This window comes from Puntigrus tetrazona, chromosome 16 (genome assembly GCF_018831695.1).
Source record: "Puntigrus tetrazona isolate hp1 chromosome 16, ASM1883169v1, whole genome shotgun sequence".
In the NCBI taxonomy this organism is placed as follows: Eukaryota; Metazoa; Chordata; class Actinopteri; order Cypriniformes; family Cyprinidae; genus Puntigrus; species Puntigrus tetrazona.
This window is the reverse complement of record NC_056714.1, coordinates 24,832,791-24,852,852: the sequence shown is the minus strand read 5'-3', so window position 1 is coordinate 24,852,852 and position 20,062 is coordinate 24,832,791. Positions and strand designations below refer to the sequence as shown.

At 36.9% G+C, this 20,062-nt stretch overlaps 3 protein-coding genes across 4 annotated transcripts; 2 read left to right on the top strand and 1 right to left on the bottom strand.

Annotated features, from left to right (window-relative positions):
- The first annotated feature begins 6,699 nt into the window (after window positions 1-6,699).
- On the top strand, window positions 6,700-12,924 carry ctps1b (CTP synthase 1b). Its single transcript, XM_043261006.1, has 17 exons — window positions 6,700-6,857; window positions 7,874-8,052; window positions 8,247-8,417; window positions 9,207-9,307; window positions 9,670-9,786; window positions 9,879-9,962; window positions 10,054-10,286; window positions 10,361-10,493; window positions 10,731-10,819; window positions 11,562-11,656; window positions 11,756-11,818; window positions 11,911-11,954; window positions 12,037-12,133; window positions 12,233-12,288; window positions 12,364-12,460; window positions 12,540-12,684; window positions 12,768-12,924. The coding sequence occupies exons 2-17, from the start codon at window positions 7,887-7,889 to the stop codon at window positions 12,844-12,846; spliced, it is 1,770 nt and encodes a 589-aa protein (XP_043116941.1). The 5' UTR covers window positions 6,700-6,857; window positions 7,874-7,886; the 3' UTR covers window positions 12,847-12,924.
- A 141-nt stretch (window positions 12,925-13,065) lies between these two features.
- On the top strand, window positions 13,066-16,767 carry taf12 (TAF12 RNA polymerase II, TATA box binding protein (TBP)-associated factor). The gene is made up of 6 exons (XM_043261009.1): window positions 13,066-13,766; window positions 14,205-14,437; window positions 14,523-14,600; window positions 15,459-15,573; window positions 15,753-15,841; window positions 15,927-16,767. The coding sequence occupies exons 2-6, from the start codon at window positions 14,267-14,269 to the stop codon at window positions 15,960-15,962; spliced, it is 489 nt and encodes a 162-aa protein (XP_043116944.1). The 5' UTR covers window positions 13,066-13,766; window positions 14,205-14,266; the 3' UTR covers window positions 15,963-16,767.
- A 459-nt stretch (window positions 16,768-17,226) lies between these two features.
- rab42b (RAB42, member RAS oncogene family) lies at window positions 17,227-19,336 on the bottom strand. 2 transcript variants are annotated; one of them, XM_043261008.1, is made up of 3 exons: window positions 19,191-19,336; window positions 18,886-19,082; window positions 17,227-17,784 (listed from the first exon to the last, which is right to left on the bottom strand). In XM_043261008.1, the coding sequence occupies exons 2-3, from the start codon at window positions 19,062-19,064 to the stop codon at window positions 17,343-17,345; spliced, it is 621 nt and encodes a 206-aa protein (XP_043116943.1). In that variant the 5' UTR covers window positions 19,065-19,082; window positions 19,191-19,336; the 3' UTR covers window positions 17,227-17,342. The 2 variants fall into 2 exon arrangements, with proteins under 2 accessions (XP_043116943.1, XP_043116942.1); XM_043261007.1 differs by having other exon boundaries at window positions 18,886-19,336.
- Window positions 19,337-20,062: the final 726 nt, after the last annotated feature.

Sequence of the window (20,062 nt, the reverse complement as noted above, 5' to 3'; positions counted from 1 at the left end):
AAACATATTTCTGTATTCCTTCAAGTACATTTGGTAAAACATTGAATTAAAACAAAAAATCCAAAACTCCATAAAATAATATGACTCCATAAGATAATACAAATTTTTTTCATGAAGTATAAAAATTAATTTGGCATTTGTGACAGGCTTTCTTTTTTAAAAACATATATATATTTTTTTTCTTTAAAATACATTCTAGAAACTACTCAGAATTGCTTAGAAGCACGGAATACACTCTAAAACCCTCACAAAAGACATTATTTTGGATTTGTGACACCTTCCATACTGATAGCGCTCACAACATCTGTATTTTATATTTTCCTTGTCTCAAAGCCTTCTTTAAAGGTAATGGGCGCCTCCTTGCTTTTTTATGTCACATAATTTCTTTTGTCATATTGGTTTTTTCTTCCATCTTGGCCTTGATGCTTCCTTACAGCATGCATGAGATGGTAACAGCTGTGGTTGTTGGTATGGAAATTACGTTCACATAAAGAAACCGACGTCTGCAGCAGGAGAACTTAAAGGTTTTGTTCGTGACATGTAGTAGTTTGTGTTTAAAGCTCGTGGCAGGCTCAAGAGCAGCTCTTTTGTTTGCTCCATGTGCAGGTGCGCTGCCAAACAGCCTCGCTGGAGGAGCGGTTTGATATAGGAATATCCTTTGTCTGCCGGAGGTTTGTTGATTCTGCGCTCATGGGCGCAGCATCAGGGCCGCATTGTGACGCTGCAGTTTTGGGGAGCAGCTGGGCTCGGGGCAGGAAGATCCGTTAAACAGGCACCTTTTGTGGATCAGCTGTTTCTGTCAGTGCTTTGTCGATCTCCATTGACTCTCCCTCCTCCTTTAACCCAGACCAGAGAGCGGTTTTGACATGCTAATGCCATGCCTGCAACGCACAGCCCAGCTGGAGAGCCTTGTGCCTTAGATGTGGAAAGTGGTAGGGAGAGAGAGAGACAGAGAGAGAAAGAGAGAGAGAGAGAGAGAGGCACCGGGATGAAGCGTGCCACAGTCAGGGATTATGGAAATGATCCTGTGTCTTTTTTTAGTCCGTCACACTAACTCTCTCTCCCTCTCTTTCAAGCTTGATGGGTTGTATGCTGTACTTGAGCTGAGAGATTGGGTCAGCTTTAAAAGCCGTGATGTATGTATTCAGATCAGAGTGCAATATGGGAAAACCTTGGAAAACTAAAAGCTTTATGTTTCTCCGCTCAGAGCATACTTCATATGCGCAAACCCACTGCTGTCATTCTGGTATTCTCCAACAACAAGAAACCTGTACGAGATGGTGATTCTTTTACTTATATTTATAGTATACAGGGTTTAAAAGAATCCATCATGGGTAGACATAAAAGTTTAAGCAGTGTAACTGTATACAGAGCTGTCAAACGATTAAAAGATTTTGTTTACATATGTACGTGTGTGTACTGTGTAAATAATAATATTATTAATTATATTACTAATTACAGTATATCACGCCTAAAACAAGACCTTTTGCATATATAACTAGTGTAAAATATTGCCCCTTTTTTCTTTTTTTCAAACTTTTTATAAAAACTTTTTAAAATATTAATAACATATGAGATGAATAAATGCACCGAATATATGTTTCAGCCCAGTACATTTAATTACATGATAATGGTGATGCATTTAATATGCACAGCTGTACAGTACTTACTGCGCGTTTCTAATTTCCCAACTTCACATGAAGCGGAATACAAAGCAAACGTTGCTCCGTTGTTGTTTACCCAGGCCAGGCCAGAAAATGACCCCGTTGAAAAACCTTTATTTGCTTTAACCGAATACCTTCATGTCATCTGAGACATCTCTCACAGGGCAACGAGCTCAATCTGCCTCCACGTCCTTCATTCATTCAGCGTCTGATTGGCTGCAGACGCTGGTTCTCCAGAGCAATCTGTCAGTCCCGTGTGATGGTGACATCTGCGTACGGACGACTGGAGGATTAACACTTGACAAAAGGGCAGCTTGCAAGCTCCAGCATCGACGGGCATGCTTGATCCTTTTTTTGTAGTTCATTCGAGCCTGTCTGACATCTCGGATACGTTTAGGACATGCGTGTTTTTAAACATTTCTTCACGTGCAGTTGCCCAACGCAACAATAATCAGTTCCTCCTGACAACTGCAGCTGTGATGTAAAAACGGCAAATCAGTGTATTTAGCAAAAGCTTTCGAATGCATATCGGAAAACAAGTCAGATTTTAAATGATTAGGTCAAAATTGTGGCATTCGGATTGTCATTTTATAACTCCTCAGTGCTAGATTTCTAATGTGTGTTTAAATCATGCAAAGAGTGCAGTGTGCTTCAGAGATTTGTAGGTCGTTTTCCCTCGCTGTTCTGACTCCACGGGTGAGGACGCGGTCTCTTGGACAGTACCTGGGCGACAGGTGGCGAATCAGCGTGCTTCTCTCATAATGTAGATGTGTGTGTGCATGCGTGTTAGAAGCAATGCAGATCAGAACAAAAAATTAGCCCAGACCTTCAGAGTAATTTATATGAAATATGTGGACGTATACGTGGTTATTTGGTGTATGGGTTCATTTATAGCAGAATAAATTCATATCTGCCTTTTTTTAACAGTTCTGGCAACCCTAGGTTATGGGTTTGATTCCCAGCATAAAAGGTAAATGCTGAGTGCTTCATCTTTGAAATATACACTATATCTGTAGTATGACTACAAAAAGTAGCAAACTGTATCAGTTCAGCTAAAATATCAGTATTTATCCAACACAAAGGCAGCAAGGATATTAATCAAGGTTAAAATTAAGGTGAAAATTCATAGAGCGTGGCATGAAATGCAAGTGGTTAATGTTATAACAGATTTATATTTCAAATAAATGCTGCTTTTTTTATATACATCAAAGACTCCACTGCTTGCTGCTTTTGGAGTTGTAAACTTTAAATGGAATCGACCATTCACATTCGACCATTTCAATAAATTGTTGAATAAATCGTTTGAGAATCGTTGAACAAATACGGTAAAAATACATGCATATTTAATATATAAGTGTTTTTTTCACATGCATGTCAATGTGTTATTAGAGACTCCCAAAACAAAAATAAGAATCATTAATAACCCATAACAGAGTCACTTTAATAATATACTATACAGTAATAATGTAAGAAATGTAAGCATATCTTTGTAAAAATATAACTATCATTTATCATTTGCATTTAGTGACAAAACAAAAAGTTCTGCCAGGAGTTTTGGGACAAAACTGTGTAATGATTCAGATGCTTAATAATATATACTGATAATATAAGAAATGTTTCCTAAGCATCAAATCAGCATATTAAAATGATTTGAGATGGATCGTGTGACACTAAAGACTGGTTTATACTGTAAAAAAAATCAGATGCTAAAGTTAATTCAATCTGACTTTAAAAAGGCTGCATTTCATATAACTTGAACCAAATGTATATATATATACTGTATATATATATATATATATATATATATATATATATATATATATATATATATATATATATACGAGAAAGTTATATCTTCATTTGAGTTCAAATTATTCTACATTTGTTTTAACTGCTTTTGTCTTTTTCACTACAGTCGATGAATGAGACACAAAATGTGTCAGTTTCATTGGTTTGAAACGAGAGTGTGAGTTTGTAGTGTGATACAAGAGACGTGAAAGTAGTTTCATTTAACAGTGGCATGAGCAACAAATAGTGTGTGAGGGTTTTAGTAACAAAACTCTGCAATGATTCAGAAGTATTTTGAGAGGTTGTGAAATACTGCGGGCATCTTCAGGCTGCCCTTGTCATGCTGTCTAGTCTTAAGCAAGGGATTGTATTGTTTGTTCATATGTACATAACAAAATGATTAGATAAGAGCCCGAGTGACAAAGAGCCTCTTGTCCACAACTTTAACATCTGACTTGTGAATGGTGTGTGTTCTAGGTTTGCTGGCCCAGGATCACATGCTAGAAGTTTCACCAAATCTGGATTTCATACATGACATTCATTAGGCAGAGAACAAAGTTTCTCTTAAAGGAATGGTTCACCCAAAAATTAAAATTCTGTCATCATTTACTCACTCTCAAGTAGTTCCAGATCTGTATGAAATCTTTTTTTGTTGTTATGCCGAACGCAAAGAAAATATTTTGAAGAAAGTTTGCAACCTGAAGGTTTCGGGTCACCGTTGACTTCCATAGTATTTTCTTTTTCTACTGTGGAAGTCAACGGTGACCCAAATTACAAACTTTTTTAAAATATCGTTGCGTTCGGCAGAACAAAAAAAAAATTCATATAGGTTTGGATTGGTAATTGATGACAATATTTTCGTTTTTGGGTAAACTATTCCTTTAAGCTGGCCAGCGCAGTGCACACCGAAGATGTCTTGCAACTGTTTTTTAAAACTTAAATCCCATTCTCTCAACCTGAACACACAGTAGCGTTCTTTTCGTTTACACAGCCATCCAGAATTTGCTTCTCGTAGCTGTTTATGCTAAACGCACAAGCAGGGTGTGTTTACACCAAAAAAAACAAATCATAGTGCATGTGTTTTCACTTAATTGCACAATCCTCTAATTTCCAGACCTCCCCTAACACGAGCGGGACGGTGAAGGCGGCGAGCAGCGTGTGTCTGTAATAACACAGGTGACCGGCCGCCGCTCGATAATAATACCAGGGCATTAAAATGATTTAGGGATATTTATCGTACAGGGTTTGTTTGTTTAAAATGGAGGTTATTCTTTCGGCACAACACTCTCTCTCTCATTTCACCCGCCTTCATAATCAAATTAGGGCTCATTCCAGGCAGAGGACTCTGGTCGTGCACAGGCGCACAGTCGACTACGCCCTCCGACTGCATTTGTTTTCCTCGTAAATTGTGGCTTTTACTGAGAGGATGTTGTGGGTGGATTCTGAGCTCACAGGCCTGTAGAAGTGGATATTAGATTGTCTTCGTCCTGTCATGCCAGTAAGGCACCCATTTATTTGCATCCATGCGAATAAATGCAAATAAAAAACTTTTTTTTTTTTTTTTTTTTTTTTTTGAGTGATACGTTCACACCACCAGCTGTCAAGTCCGAGGCTGTCATTTCTGCGATTGTGGCATAAACCAAAAACTGAGCGCATCTGAAACAGGCCTGCGTTTGAACGCTGCATCCCATTTGAACTGCACTTTCCAAATATTTGCCCAAAAAGATGCACTTGGTGATCTTACGTAATGCTGACAGCTCTACATGCGAGGCTCATTCAGAGCGATGGAGCTCGGGAAACACAAATACGGTTTGTTCTGGCATAATTACCTCCAACGCTTATGTAAGTCCTATGTGACACACCTTACAGAGGAGCCTAAACCAGGGACAGCGCGCTATAATTAGATAAATAATAATCAAACCTAAACCCAGCTGTCGCCAGGAGAGACGCAACTCGGCTATTGACTGAAATGTTATATAAAGGACCGGATGAATTATAGTCTCTGAATAATTCATTTGGTCTCTACACTTTTGGAGGAAAGCACTGGCGATATATTCAGTCATAGTGATGGATGACTCATTTTCAGATGCTAATCATTATTTGATTATTAATTTCTGGGTTGGTGGGAAGAAGAGTATGTGAACGTCTGTCATGTTTTACAAGCACATATCATTTAGAACGAGGTACCTGGCGAAACTAATCAGCTTTGATGTGTTTGGTCCTTGAAATGTATCCAGTTTCTCTCTATGGTCTATGAGTCTTGCTGTTGTTGCAATTAAATAGAAAGAAAAAAAAACTGCAACCAAAACTGAAAACGCTTTTATGACTCAGCACACGTTTCAACTTAAACTGTCAATAAACATCAGTCTCTAGTTAGCGTTTGATTTGTGTTGCATCTTTAATATTTCTCACGACGTCGTCTGGCGCCATCTAGTGGTTATAAATATACGGAGTCCTGAGCGGTAGATTATTGTAATATTAATAGCATCTGAAAAGGTTTCTTCAAACTAAAATATTGGGGTTGTATTACGTTTCTCAAGTAACAAAGATTTTTTTTCATTCATTGTAAGTCTTAAATACTATAAAATACAAGTAATTATCTGCTACTTACATATGGGTTACTTTTTGTATACCCTATGAATTACTGATTTATTCAGAATTATTTTAGAAATTAAAACACTGTAAGGCGAAAAACAGTCAAAATGCTGCTTGATGTTTTCAAAAATTCCCGCGCGACCCCTCCTACTTACGTATGCGCCGGCGTGACGTCAGACGCCGCTTAGCGTTGCCACTCTAGTGGATTTCGTCCCGTCGGCAACCATGTATTTTACTCATTTTTATCTTAACCGCAACGTCTGTTGCTTGTGCCATCATGCCATCGGAGAATAGCCTACTAACGGTCAACAAACACAGTATTCACTGCTTCGTTGTTTTGACGATATTATAAACAACACTGAACAAAACAAGGAGGCATTTGCACATCGACTCTAAAATGCTAACGCTCTTTACTGATCTTAAATGTCATATAAACCACAGCACAACCTGACATGGGTGAAATCTGAGCCCATTTCTCCATTTCGTCACTGTGTTTCGCTCGAGGAATATAAACATATTTAAATAGACTAAAACAATGTAATACAATGATACCAAAATGATGACATAACATATAATTTTACGCTATTGTAAGGCGTTCGCTGCACGTTATAACCCTCTTTCTGTCAATGTAAGCGAGAGTGGCAAGGCTAGAGTTAAACGCGGCATCGGATTCCACACCACGTGTTGTTTTGGCGCTTTACCGCATTTCGCTGACACCCAAACAAACGTGTCTCGAAGATGGCTCGTGCGTCGTGAATCGGTTGGTGTTTTTAATCTACGGTTTTATATGTTTGAACTGCAAGAATTCAGGTAAGGATAAGCATTCATTTTATGTTCGATTTATGCTTTCACTGCACCTCGCGAGTCACTTGTACCGACATGGAAGTTTACTGCAATGTTATGTAATCTATTAGGGTCTCTGATGGCTTTCAATTACGAGACTAATAAAAGACACTGCGAAACGCTCTGGCAGTAGCACTAGAGATGCGTTAATGAATGAGCTTTAGCGTGTTTGTCTTTTGTTCACAAGGTCATCATGGTTTACAGTTTGTCCTTTTCTGAACCTAATCTGATTGGATGTTGCGGAGTTTGGCATGGTCTTTCTAAATGTACATTTAGTCTTATTGTCTGTATTCCCGCCAACGATATAATTAATGACTGACTTCCTTGTGTCAGTGTCACTTTGTCAAAAGGTGTCCTTTGTTTTGTTTTTTTTTTTTTTCAGCATATAAAAAGTACTTTTCCTTTTCTTTTTTTTTTGACGTTCTATACGTTTCCAGTAAAATTCAAGTTGCTTTGCATAAAAGCATATATATATATATATATATATATATATATATATATATATATATATATATATATATATATATATATATATATTATTCGAATTATCGAATTATGAGAATTTAATTTCAATATGATATCAACCTTTTAAGGTCAGTATTAAAGATAATAATGTTATTTTTTACAATCTTTAGACAATAACTAGGTATATATAAGTAGGTATTTGTAGCAAAATATTATTTAATAGTAAATCATATTTTTCAAAATATTATTTAATAGTATTTAAACTTAATAAAAAAATCTTTTAAAATATATAAACTGTAGTTCAAAAATGGACTTGTTCATCATGGCAGAGGTGTGTATTCAAGACAATTTTATGAATTGTGTTTTTTCTATGAATTCTATGTGCTTTTGAATAACACGAGTTATTGACCCGCTTACATTTATTCTGAACCTCATGTACATAATATATTTGTGGCTGATTGTTACATTGTATTAGGTAGTTGTTAAAATAAACACCACGGTCTTTCTCACACTGACAGACGCTGTTGAATAATGAAGTACATACTGGTGACAGGCGGTGTGATATCCGGTATTGGGAAAGGAATCATAGCCAGCAGTGTGGGGACTATACTCAAATCATGTGGCCTGCATGTCACTGCTATCAAAATCGACCCCTACATCAACATCGATGCGGGCACTTTCTCTCCCTATGAACATGGTAAGTGCAGGCTACTTTAAAGAGATTACCTTCATTTGAATTTTTAGGTTTATGCTACATAAATAACCCTTACATGAGACATTTGTTTAGCAAAATTGGTTATTTTGGGCCACAGCATATATAGGGCATAATGTCTTTTGTTTCTGTCGATGTCCACATGCCACTGTCAATCTCTCTGACGCTTTATTAAATAGGTGAAGTGTTTGTGCTGGATGATGGCGGTGAAGTGGACTTGGATTTAGGGAACTATGAACGTTTTCTTGACATCCGGCTAACAAGGGACAACAATCTGACGACGGGGAAGATCTATCAGTCTGTTATAAACAAGGAGAGGAGAGGGGACTACTTGGGCAAAACTGTACAAGGTGAATATTACACAGTGGTTTGAGGATGTTTGGAATGTAAATATAAGGCAACAGGATTATCTCAGTCATGTTTGAACCTGAAATATAACGCATTCTGTAATTTACAGCCGTCCCATACACACACATTAAAATATTTGGTGTCGGTAATTTTTGTGTTTTTAAAAAGTTTTTTTTTACGCTCACTAGAACTACATTTACTTGATCACAAATATGGTAAAACAGTAACATTGTGACATATCAAAGCAATTTTAAATATATTTTTATTTTTTAAATAATTTATTAAAAATTAATTTTGAGCAGACATTTCTGCAGACTTCAGTGTAAGATAGCCCTTTAGAAATTATTGTAATAAAATGATTTGGTTCGTTCTTGATTATAAAAGTTATTCAAAACTTAATATGCTTGATATATTTGTGCAAACTGATACCGTTATTCTCAGGATTATTTGATTTATAGTTTAAAAGAACAACATTTATTTAAAAATAAATCTTTCATAAATGTCTTTACTGTCACTTTTGATCAGTTGGTTCTTTGTTAAATAAAACTCGGTAGTTCAAATAATACTGCGTTGAAGCAAATGCATTTAAATAAATTGTATCATTTACATATGTACCATGATGTTTATTGAACCTTGAAGTATTTGATAGCACCCAGCATAAATTTGCACATCCTCCTTCTGATTGCATTTCAAAGGTTTCAGCAAGCTGTTGCCTGCCATACTTGCTTCTGAAGAGATTACATAATGGAAAATGTGTTGTCACTTAGATGAATATGAATAATTTTTCACAGTGGTACCACACATTACCGATGCTATACAGGAATGGGTCATGCGGCAGGCTAAGGTCTCAGTGGATGATGACGGTATTGAACCAGAAGTCTGTGTCATTGAGGTATATCTGTCTGTTTTGTGCTGTACATTTTGAGGAAACATTTCGTTTTCTTGTATTCATGAATTATGTCTTCAAAATAGACACACAAAAAATATACACATTTTATTTAAGCTCAATTATTGATTAGGTTATGTAATATTATTATGTTTATGTTATGTATTATTATTATTTTAAAAATAAATAAATAATAAAATAATAATAATAATAATAAAAAATAAATATAATGAAAATCGAAATATAATATATATTATATATATTTTTCCACCACTGTCAGTTGAAGTAAACAAAAAAGTATAATTTTATATAAATTTTAACATAAATAATAAAAGAAAAAAATTAATTTATAATATTTTCTCCCACAGCTTGGAGGTACAGTCGGAGATATTGAGAGTATGCCTTTCATTGAAGCTTTCAGACAGTTTCAGTTTAAAGTCAAGCGGGAGAATTTTTGTAACATCCATGTCAGTCTTGTACCTCAGGTAAGGGTTTTTTTTTTGTACTATTATATTTAAACATTTGAAGTTCAAAAATGATTTAAAAAAACTAATGTGGCACTTGGATGTATTTTTAGCCCAATTCAACAGGAGAACAGAAAACCAAACCCACACAGAACAGTGTTCGGGAGCTTCGTGGACTTGGCCTGTCACCTGATCTCGTCAGTCTTTATTATATTTTATAAAAAGCCAATGTAAGCGAAGTCACTCTTTTTTTGGTGGGTTTCTGAGAATGCATCATTTTGTTTGCAGATTGTTTGTCGTTGCTCCACTCCATTGGACACCGCAGTGAAGGAGAAGATCTCCATGTTTTGCCATGTAGAACCTGAACAGGTGATCTGCATACATGATGTGTCCTCCGTCTACAGAGTACCTCTACTCCTGGAGGATCAGGGCATGGTTGACTACTTCTGCCGTAGACTGGACCTGCCCATTGAGATGAGGCCTCGCAAAATGCTCACAAAATGGAAGGAGATGTCAGACCGGTTTGTATTGTTTGGATTCACCTAACCGTCTCAAAAAACTGAGCTGTTTTGAACCATCTGTCTTTGTTTCATAGATCCGACCGACTCCTGGAGCAAACCTCCATTGCTTTAGTAGGCAAGTACACCAAACTTTCAGATTCATACGCCTCGGTTATTAAAGCACTGGAGCACTCTGCCCTCTCCATCAACTATAAGCTAGAGGTCAAGGTAAGGAATGGCTATTTTCTTGCTTCTATGATGAAGTTGATAGTTTTGCCCCATCTGAGAAATTAAATTCAAATTGTATTTTTACATACTTGCACACTTTTTTGCAGTATTTTTAATGAAAGCAATGTGTCTTTGTGACCATAAGAGACTTATACTAATGAAATACTATTGAACTAACCTACCCCAAACTGTTAAACTGTAATGTTTGTGTTTAAGTAAAATGTTACTTCATTTCAGTACATCGATTCGGCAGACCTGGAGCCATCAGCGTTGCAGGATGAGCCGGTGAAGTACCATGAGGCTTGGCAGAAGCTCTGCAGTGCTGAGTGAGTGTACCCTCAAAAACTCTCTGTTAGTGTCATATCAGCACTGTGGGCTCTTTGGGTAATGTTAACCAATATCCAAATAGCTATTTAGGTTTTCTGGCTTATTTCCTGCATATATGGCCTACTTTTTCACAGTGTAAACGGTACTCAATTGTTTTTGTCTAATTTTTGCTCATCAAAGAATCTTGAAGAAATTGCATCATGGTTTCCAAAAAAAACAACCATACAATATGAATTAATCAATCAATAACAATCGCATTCCAAATTAAACGTTTTTGTTTTGCTATTTGACCATGGATTTACGGTAGAAAATTTAGACAATTTCTTCATGGAACGTGATCTTAATGTCCTAAAGATTTTTAAGCGTACAATATATTTTACACCAGCGACTTAAGGTTTAGTGGTCGAGGGTCACATGTGTGTATTTATTATGTATATATGCATGTATGTAAATATACACATGCATTTATATATTAAATATACTTTATATTATGTATAAATATAGAAATGTTCATGTATACTTGTAAATGTTTTAAAAATATATACTGTGTATTTAAATAAAAAAAATACACTACACACATAAAAAAAGTCACCTATATATAGTCACCTATATAAAGTCATCTATAAATATTAGTGAGAATAATATGTGGACACTTAGAATAATAGTTTGACAGCACTGTTTTGAATATTTCATTTTGAATATTTATTCAAATATTCATTTGAATGTTTTCTTGACTGTTAGTGGGGTTCTTGTTCCTGGAGGCTTTGGTGTGCGAGGCACTGAGGGAAAAATCCAAGCTATTAACTGGGCGAGGAGACAGAAGAAGCCATTTTTAGGTAACAAAAAACTGGCCATGCAATGTTAATGAAATAATATGATGTAAACACTAGTTATTTTAATAGCATGCCTGTGGTTGTTGCTATCTTGTTTGGCAGGTGTTTGTTTGGGCATGCAGCTGGCAGTGTGTGAATTTGCTCGTAATGTACTTGGCTGGGAAGGTAAGAAAACCCATGCAAGATTATATGATTATGTCTTTTAAATCAAACACCGCTTCTGAGTGTTTTTATGTTTACGGTTGTCCTCTTAACAGATGCCAATTCTACAGAATTTGACCCTGAAACAAAACATCCAGTGGTAGGTAATGGTTTGGTAAAACAAATGAGCAAATCTGCATAAAGGTACTTTTTCTTTTCGTGAGACCTGTTTGTGTTACCAGGTGATTGAAATGCCCGAGCACAATCCAGGGCAGATGGGAGGAACCATGCGACTGGGGAAAAGGCGCACCTTATTCAGAAGCACCACCAGCTTTCTTCGTAAGTTGTGATCTTTTGTCCCACGGTAAACCGTGAAAGTCAGTCATCAGAAAATTAGAAACTGATCCTGTATTTAAAGGTTTTAAAATGTCGTTGTAGGAAAGCTGTACGGAGAGGCTGAATATGTGGATGAAAGGCATCGACATCGCTTTGAGGTACGGTTAATATTTACAAAATGACTTTTTAAATGATTTCTTTTTGTTTAATTAGTTTCTTTTGTGTTTTTCCAGGTGAATCCAGAATTGAAGCAGCACTTCGAGGATAGAGGTTTTCGGTTTGTGGGTCAGGACCTAGAAGGGGAGCGAATGGAGATAATTGAACTCGAAGGTCAGTGCATCTTCGGTATCTGAACCTATCTGGAGAGGCAGTCATTATTTGCTTCAGCTTGTTTTTTCTGTCACAACAGATCACCCTTATTTTGTCGGAGTGCAATACCACCCAGAATTCACTTCTCGCCCCATCAAACCCTCACCTCCTTATTTTGGCCTTCTACTGGCAGCATCTGGGAAACTACAGAACTACTTACAAAAAGGATGCCGGCTCTCACCTCGGTAATTTGCCTAATTAACTCTCTCAGATGAGCTTGACTATTGTTACAAGCAACATGTCTTACCTTGTTTTTCTTCTCTCACAGGGACACATACAGTGACCGAAGTGGCAGTAGTTCACCAGACTCGGAGATATCTGAAATCAAATTCCCATCACTTTCTTAAAGTGCAAATACACACATAATCATGAAAAAAAAAAAACTTTCATGACATGAATTTGTTTGAATAAATTAATAAAAGTTACTGTGTCCTTTTTAAGCAAAATATGATGCATGCAATGCTGTTCTGTCAACAGTGATATATTTTTAAAAATTTAATAATATGGGGAAAGACGTCAAGAAGCATTACACGGTTTTAAAAGTATAGTCATTAGAATTAAACATTATCCCCTAGTTCCACAGACAAAGTGTAAGCCTAGTCCTAGACTAAAATGTAAATCTGAGCCGTTTAAACAAACAAACAAACTTGCACTGACCTCAAAATTTATCAGTGCCTTTGTTTTTCCTAAGCATGTTTTTTTTAATTAAATTACTTAAATGACCTAATTGAACTATGGCCTAATCCTGGCTTATTCTAAACCCTGTCTGTAAAACCAGGCCTATTTGTGTCAACATGAGATTAGTGTGATGATATAATTTATCTTGTTTGTGCAAACATTTTCCAGCTCCTGGTTTGACGGTGTAAATCCTTTCAATTTTAATATATAATATACCCCTTAAACCGTAATCTCACATCGAGAAAGCTTTTAGGCAGTTAAAATAAAATAAAGATTTCCATTGTAAATTCATATTATTCTGTTTTGCTTTTCAAATTGAGAGAAGAATTTTAACTATTGTCCCCATATAACGTAACGTAAACTCAAAACATTCCTTTAGTACAAAATGCTAATTTGGAATAGACGACGTCTAGGCTTTTATTTTGTAAAACACGTTGTTTGAGATCTCGCGATAATTCAGCAGAGCTCCGTTCGCCAGAAGAGGCGCCTGTAGTAGAAGGAATATCAACATCAACTTAAATTGGCTTTTGAATATTTCCAGCTCATAAACGTCGAAGATGGGTAGATAATACAGAATTTGTCGGATCAGGTACTGCACCAGTTCAACATTTCACAGGATTATAGAAAACAAAAGGAAAACATCAGGAGATGTTGACTGGCACAAATGTTTACTTGCTAGCTGCTAACATGCTAAGCTGAAGTTGATCTGGTGATGAATTACAGCAAAAACCAAAATATTTAAACGAAAACGTGATTTATTTGTTCATTTGAATTATTACATGTATCAATATCAACATTACATCCGCATTTGCCCGTGTAGTTTAAGTTGAGAATCTAAGAAAACACCAGCGAAGCTAAAAAGCTAAAGTCGTTAGCCTGTAGAGCAGATGACAGTTCTATGATGTGTTTTTACTAGTGAGCTCTGCGCACTAAGTGGCTCTAAAAGTTCTTAGTTTCTGAGGTACTTAAAAACAATGCGATTAAGCGCAAGTATTTAGTGTTTCTTAATATATATATTTTTTTGCAGCTAAACAGATCGCACTCTGGTTTTGAAGAGGCTCCTGACAGATATATCTTGACTAGCATAGTATGACCCAGTACCCACCACAGACCAGTCGCTCGAACTTCTACACTGTTGTGAAAGCAGAAGCCTCTTCAACGCCACCCATCTCCACCAACATGGCCAACAGCACCGTCGTCCCCGGGAAAGTTCCAGGCACCCCCGGTCCCGCTGGAAGACTGAGCCCTGAAGGCACTCAGGTGAGACCCCAAGTTGTTTAAATGTTTCAGACTTCGCCTCTATTTGTGTTGCACTTAAATGTATGCTCCAATATCCTGTGAACAGGTGCTTAGTAAGAAGAAACTGCAGGATCTTGTGAGAGAAATTGATCCTAATGAGCAACTCGATGAAGATGTGGAGGAGGTAGGTATTACTCTTGTTGTTAGTGATACAGCTGCTCAGTGCTAATGAAGACATTTATAGTAATGGTTGTATTTCAAAACAATACATATCCACATTAAAATGGGAAAAATATTTGCAAACTAGTCAGTTGACTGTTGATATTGTTCCCTGGTTATCCATTGCTGTCTGCTCTGCGCTTATAAGGTTATTTTTTATTTTAGGCTTATAAGTTTTTTTTTTAAATCAAGGATGCATTAATTTGGTCAAAAATAACAGTAAAGACATTTGCCAAGTCTGTAGGTTGCCTGAATAACTTCTCAATCTTTAGGAATCGATTTAGAATAATAAAATTGCAAAATAAGAAGCATCTGTTTGCATCCACTGCCAAAATAAGTGTGAAAACACATTATAAAGTCAGTGGATTATTTTATGCACTTTCCTAGTTATCATTATTTTACATGTTTATAATATAAATAATTTTATTCAGCAAGGATGCATTTGGTTAAAAGTAACAATAAAGACATTTATAACGCATCCTGTTTCCAATGAATACTCTTGAACCTTCTGTTCATCGAAGAGTCTTAAAAAATGTGTATCATGGTTACGGCAAAAAAAAAAAGCAAGCAGAACAGCCATTTTAATATTGATAAATATATTAAATGTTTCTTGTGCAGCAAATTTGCATATCATAAAGATTTCTAAACCTTCGTCATCACCGGAATAGATCGCCTTATAAAACAGATTAAGATGTAAAACAGTTCTTTTCAGTTTTAATAATATTTCAGAATTTTCCAGCCTCGATGAATAAAAGTTGACCAACCCCAAGTAGTGTTCCTACGCTGTTGTCTGCTGATCTGATTCATTTCCCTTTTTCTTCAGATGCTCTTGCAGATTGCCGATGACTTCATCGAGAGCGTGGTGATGGCGGCGTGTCAGCTTGCCCGACACAGGAAGTCAAACACTCTTGAAGTGAAAGATGTCCAGCTACACCTGGGTGAGGCTCTTGCGTACACAGTTCCCAGTGTTTCGATTGCCTTTTTAAAAAAAATATTAATTTAAATGTACCCTTTTATTGCACTGCTAACATTGCATTCACATTGATTTACATTTTGTTCTACCGTTCTAAAGAATGATTTAAGGTAATATTTTCCCTAATCCAATATTGAATCGCAGAACGACAGTGGAACATGTGGATTCCTGGTTTTGGTTCAGATGAGATCCGACCGTATAAGAAGGCTTGCACCACAGAAGCTCACAAACAGGTCAGCTACTGTTCTCGTGCGCTTGAAGTAATATTATATAAAACACGTGACTTGCATACCTAAATATTTTTTTCTGTTCTTTCAGAGAATGGCATTGATCCGCAAAACAACCAAAAAGTAGCAAGATGGGAAGCACCAATAAACTTTTTTTTTTTTTTTTTTTTTTTTTTTTTTCTGCAAGTTTTGGAAGTGGAGAGGGATTGAACCTATATATGTTATGTTAATCAGAGAGGCAGAATGCGTTGTACTATTTACAGTACGGTTCAATTTTTGCATTCAAAAGGTGCATAGGAAGTGACACAAATTGTCTGTACAGTTCACTTTGTGACACAAACCACCATGTGAACATTTTATTTGGGCACCTTGGTCTCTGACTTGGTGCTATACTGGGGTTTATTATATTATAGAGTCTCACAGGCTTCTGTGAAAAAACAGTTGTTTATTGTTTCTCCCACAAACCATATTTTCATTCATATTTCGTGTATAGCTGAATCGTCATGCAGTCACACAACTTTTACTCAGCTGGCATTAATAGCTATGCACAATTACAATCATCACGTGTCTGATTTGTTCATAGTGTTCGGTGTTATAGACTTCATCACTTAAGTAATATTTAGTATTATAGAGGAAATCTTTAGTGTGTGACTTTCTAAAGGCAAACAGTCATTTTTACCGGAGAAATAAATACCACTTTCCCCATTTAATTCATTGCATTGGAGCTAGTAAGAATAATACAGAATGGTTAATTGGTTGGAGAGTTATATATGTGTAATGTATGGGAAATTGGTGCATAAACCCTTCCTACTGTGGGTTTGTGGGCAGATTTTCTGTGGAGTTAAACTGAGTATAAACTTTTTTTGCCATGTATCACAGTGTTTTACAGTCTCTTGTTTTTCATGAATAAAAAAACAACTAATTGTGATTTATTCACGTTGAACTCACTCAGATTTTATGGGACATAATTTTTGAAGTAACAGCAATGCCTCTTTGTATGTATGTAAATAGTTTAACTCTTTTATGCCTCCAGAATGTCTACAAAAATACATGCAGTCTAGGGAAAAATGTGGCCTTAATAATATGACATGATGAATAGCGGTTAAAACCTTTTATCAGATGCAGTAACACTGTTGCCACAGTAATAAAGATATTTAACCAACGATGATCCCAGAAATACGAAGAAACAATTGGAAATTACATGTACATATGAATGTATATGATAATCGTAAGTTTCAGTGTGGTTTGGAAATGCTGATATCTTGCAAATAACAAATTATTATACACTAGTCGACATTTGAATTGAATCATAACGTTTCAAGAAAGTGCTCTCTTGTCTAAGGACAGCTTTGAACGTTTTGTGATCCACTTCAGATATTGACTGCTTTATATCCCTACAATCTGAAAGACCTTTAATATTTGCATTTATGTGCATTTGGCAATCTGGGACACATCCATTCTATTTGAAGATCTACAATCAAAATTAACGAGAACCACATATTGCAAGTTAACAAGCACAGCTCTTGTTTTTCTCAGCGGCTTCACCGTTTTGTATCTTCTGGAGTGTTTGGGCTGTAGGCGCCGAGCTCTTGACTCCGTCCCACCCTTCACGCAACTGGATCTCTCCACTTTTTATGCCCTGATAAACCCTCCGGGTCAAGAGTTCAAAGGCCTCTTTCACATTGTGACCTGTTTTGGCAGAGGCCTCGATGTATGGTGCTCCCAGTTTGCTTGCGAGCTTTTCTGCCTCAGTTCGGTCCACGGCTCGCTCTCCAGCTTTGACCCGGTCACTTTTGTGTCCCACCAGCACAAAGAGCACAGTGTAGGGCTGCACACGTTCACACACCTCTGCGTACCACTGCTGCACGTTTTCGAAAGATTTACGGTTGCCCAGATCGAAGACCAGAAGACCTCCGACTGAGTTACGGTAGTACGAGCGAGTCACAGATCTGAAACAGAACAGTTTGAGTTTTTTTTTTTTTTTTTTTTTTTGATAATCATCTGTTTATACAATGCATTTATTTATCACAAACCAGTCGATTCCCAATGGATAAAATCCAATTACACAATTACTGTGTGAAAATGCCGCTAAAGGCTATTTTATGTGATTTACTGTTTTCTACATATAAAAGCATCCTTCATAAGTTAAAGGTGACGTAACATTGATATCTTTAATATTGCCTAATAAGGTCATGTTAAAGCCAAACTGCTGCTTGTTATCTCATAATTATGTTTTAAGACTTTAGTCTGGATTTCACAGACAGGGTAACAATTATATTGTTTCTCACTTTCTTTCATTCTGAGTCAAGTATCACACTGAGACAAGTCAGTCTACCATATCTGCAATGCCTCTGGGAGCTATTTCAGGCATGCAAAACCTACTATTTCCTTGTATGAGGAAATATTAAAATTTGAAAAGCAGCTTTTCAAACTCACATCTAAATAACATAAAATCTGCAATAATTGCATAAATGTTATTTCTTATCATCCAAAAACAGGCGCAACTCCAGCTTTAAAAAGTTAAGTGGGCCGTAGTTCTCTTTGGGTGGGCTAAACAGTTGGCGTGTTTGTCAGGGTGGGACAATTAATTGAGCCAATCCAATCAATTTTTAGTGTAGACTGACAAAATACTTCCTGGAAGTATCATGACAGCACTTGCTGCTTTGATAGTTACTGTGTAGTATATTTCACAATACGTTTTCAGCAGAAGCAAGACAACTTCTTTAAACTGTTTTTAGACACCGAACAACTGACTAAACGTACAGAAGTTACTGTGAGCGAGAAGATAGTCTCATTTAGCTTAAGCAGGGGTGTCCAAAACTGCTCCTGGACAGCCACTGTCTTGCAGAGTTCAGCTTTAACCACAAATAAACACATATGAACTGGCTAATCTTCTGGTCTTCAGGATTTCTAGAAACAGACAGGTGTGTTGGGGCAAGTTGGAGCTGAACTCTGCAGATCAATCTGGCACCCCTGACCATAAGTGTACTATCTGGAGAATGCAGTTTGTTCAATTTGTGGTAGAACATGGTAGAAAAACATGGACTCACCTAAATCTCTCTTGACCAGCTGTGTCCCAGAACTGCAGTTTGACCCTCACCCCAGGTTCCACCTCTAGGAAGTGCACATAGAAGTCCACTCCGACTGTTTGGTTGATGCACTCCAGAAACAGATCCTCAGTGTAGCGCTTCAGCATGGATGATTTACCCACCGTGGAGTCTCCAAGCATGATGACTCGAAACTGGTACTGCCACAAAGTGAGATCCATGACTTGAACCAGATGAAAGCAGCGAATGAAAAGGCTAGTGTTGATCAAAGACAGCCACTCCACCAGGATCCCCAGAGAACCTCTTACCTTAGAGGTCTTGAAGTTATCATTGTAAACATAGGTAAAAATAAACTCATAGTTCCTCGGGTTCTCCTGTGTTTTCCTGCATAGAACAGAGTCTGTTTGATCGTCGTAGGAGTGGGAGCTTCTGTCTAGCTCATCTGTTTCTTTAATCTTTGCTTGTTCGTACTTGTTATTGGGCGGGTTTATGTTGGAGGCGGAGTTTATAAATACCAGCAGAAAGTAGGGAATTTCTCATAGACCAGAGGGAATGAGCATGCAGTATCGTATCAGAACAAGCCCAGCGTTTCCTGTTGAGGCCAGCTCATGGCATGCATCACATAAAAGCACATGTAATGAGAAAAAAAAAAAACATTTCAGCTTGGTCTTTCTCAATAGGCCAACCACGAGAGTGCTTCCACCCAGGTCATAACCTCTGAAGATGGCTGGAAGACTTCCAATGTCGCGATGAAATCAAGCCCACTATATTCATCACCAGTGTGCATTACAGGTTAGTTTGCTACAGAACGTTTGCACAATTATGCCGTTTTCTAAACAGGAGGTGAACAACAATAGAACAGACTCCCTTAGGATACAGAGACAATTTAGGCTAGCATGGGCTAAAAATAGAGTGTTCAGCTTAGTCTTTTGATACTTTAGTTAAGTGGACTAGTCTACTTTATTGTAATACTATCATCAGCCTGTTACTGCTATTAGTGTTTTTGTAAATGCAAGCATAAAAGAGATGGGCCTATGTACACTACGCTGTTCAGACATTTATAATGAAAGTAATTTATACCAGAACAGCAAGGGTGGGGATCCACTGAAGCGGAATAGCTGTCCTTTATTTACTGACAGAAAAGAAGCAGACATTTTTTTCTCACGGCTCCTTACAGCTT

Excerpts from the sequence above, each read along its gene's own strand:
- ctps1b (XM_043261006.1), top strand. The coding sequence starts at position 7,887 with ATGAAGTACATACTGGTGACAGGCGGTGTGATATCCGGTATTGGGAAA. Across the intron at positions 9,787-9,878 it reads ATGTCAGTCTTGTACCTCAG|CCCAATTCAACAGGAGAACA; the intron begins GTAAGGGTTTTT and ends ATGTATTTTTAG. Across the intron at positions 10,494-10,730 it reads ACTATAAGCTAGAGGTCAAG|TACATCGATTCGGCAGACCT; the intron begins GTAAGGAATGGC and ends ACTTCATTTCAG.
- taf12 (XM_043261009.1), top strand. The coding sequence starts at position 14,267 with ATGACCCAGTACCCACCACAGACCAGTCGCTCGAACTTCTACACTGTT. Across the intron at positions 14,438-14,522 it reads TGAGCCCTGAAGGCACTCAG|GTGCTTAGTAAGAAGAAACT; the intron begins GTGAGACCCCAA and ends TCCTGTGAACAG. Across the intron at positions 14,601-15,458 it reads TCGATGAAGATGTGGAGGAG|ATGCTCTTGCAGATTGCCGA; the intron begins GTAGGTATTACT and ends CTTTTTCTTCAG.
- rab42b (XM_043261007.1), bottom strand. The coding sequence starts at position 19,103 with ATGGATCTCACTTTGTGGCAGTACCAGTTTCGAGTCATCATGCTTGGA. Across the intron at positions 17,785-18,885 it reads GCTGGTCAAGAGAGATTTAG|ATCTGTGACTCGCTCGTACT; the intron begins GTGAGTCCATGT and ends GTTCTGTTTCAG.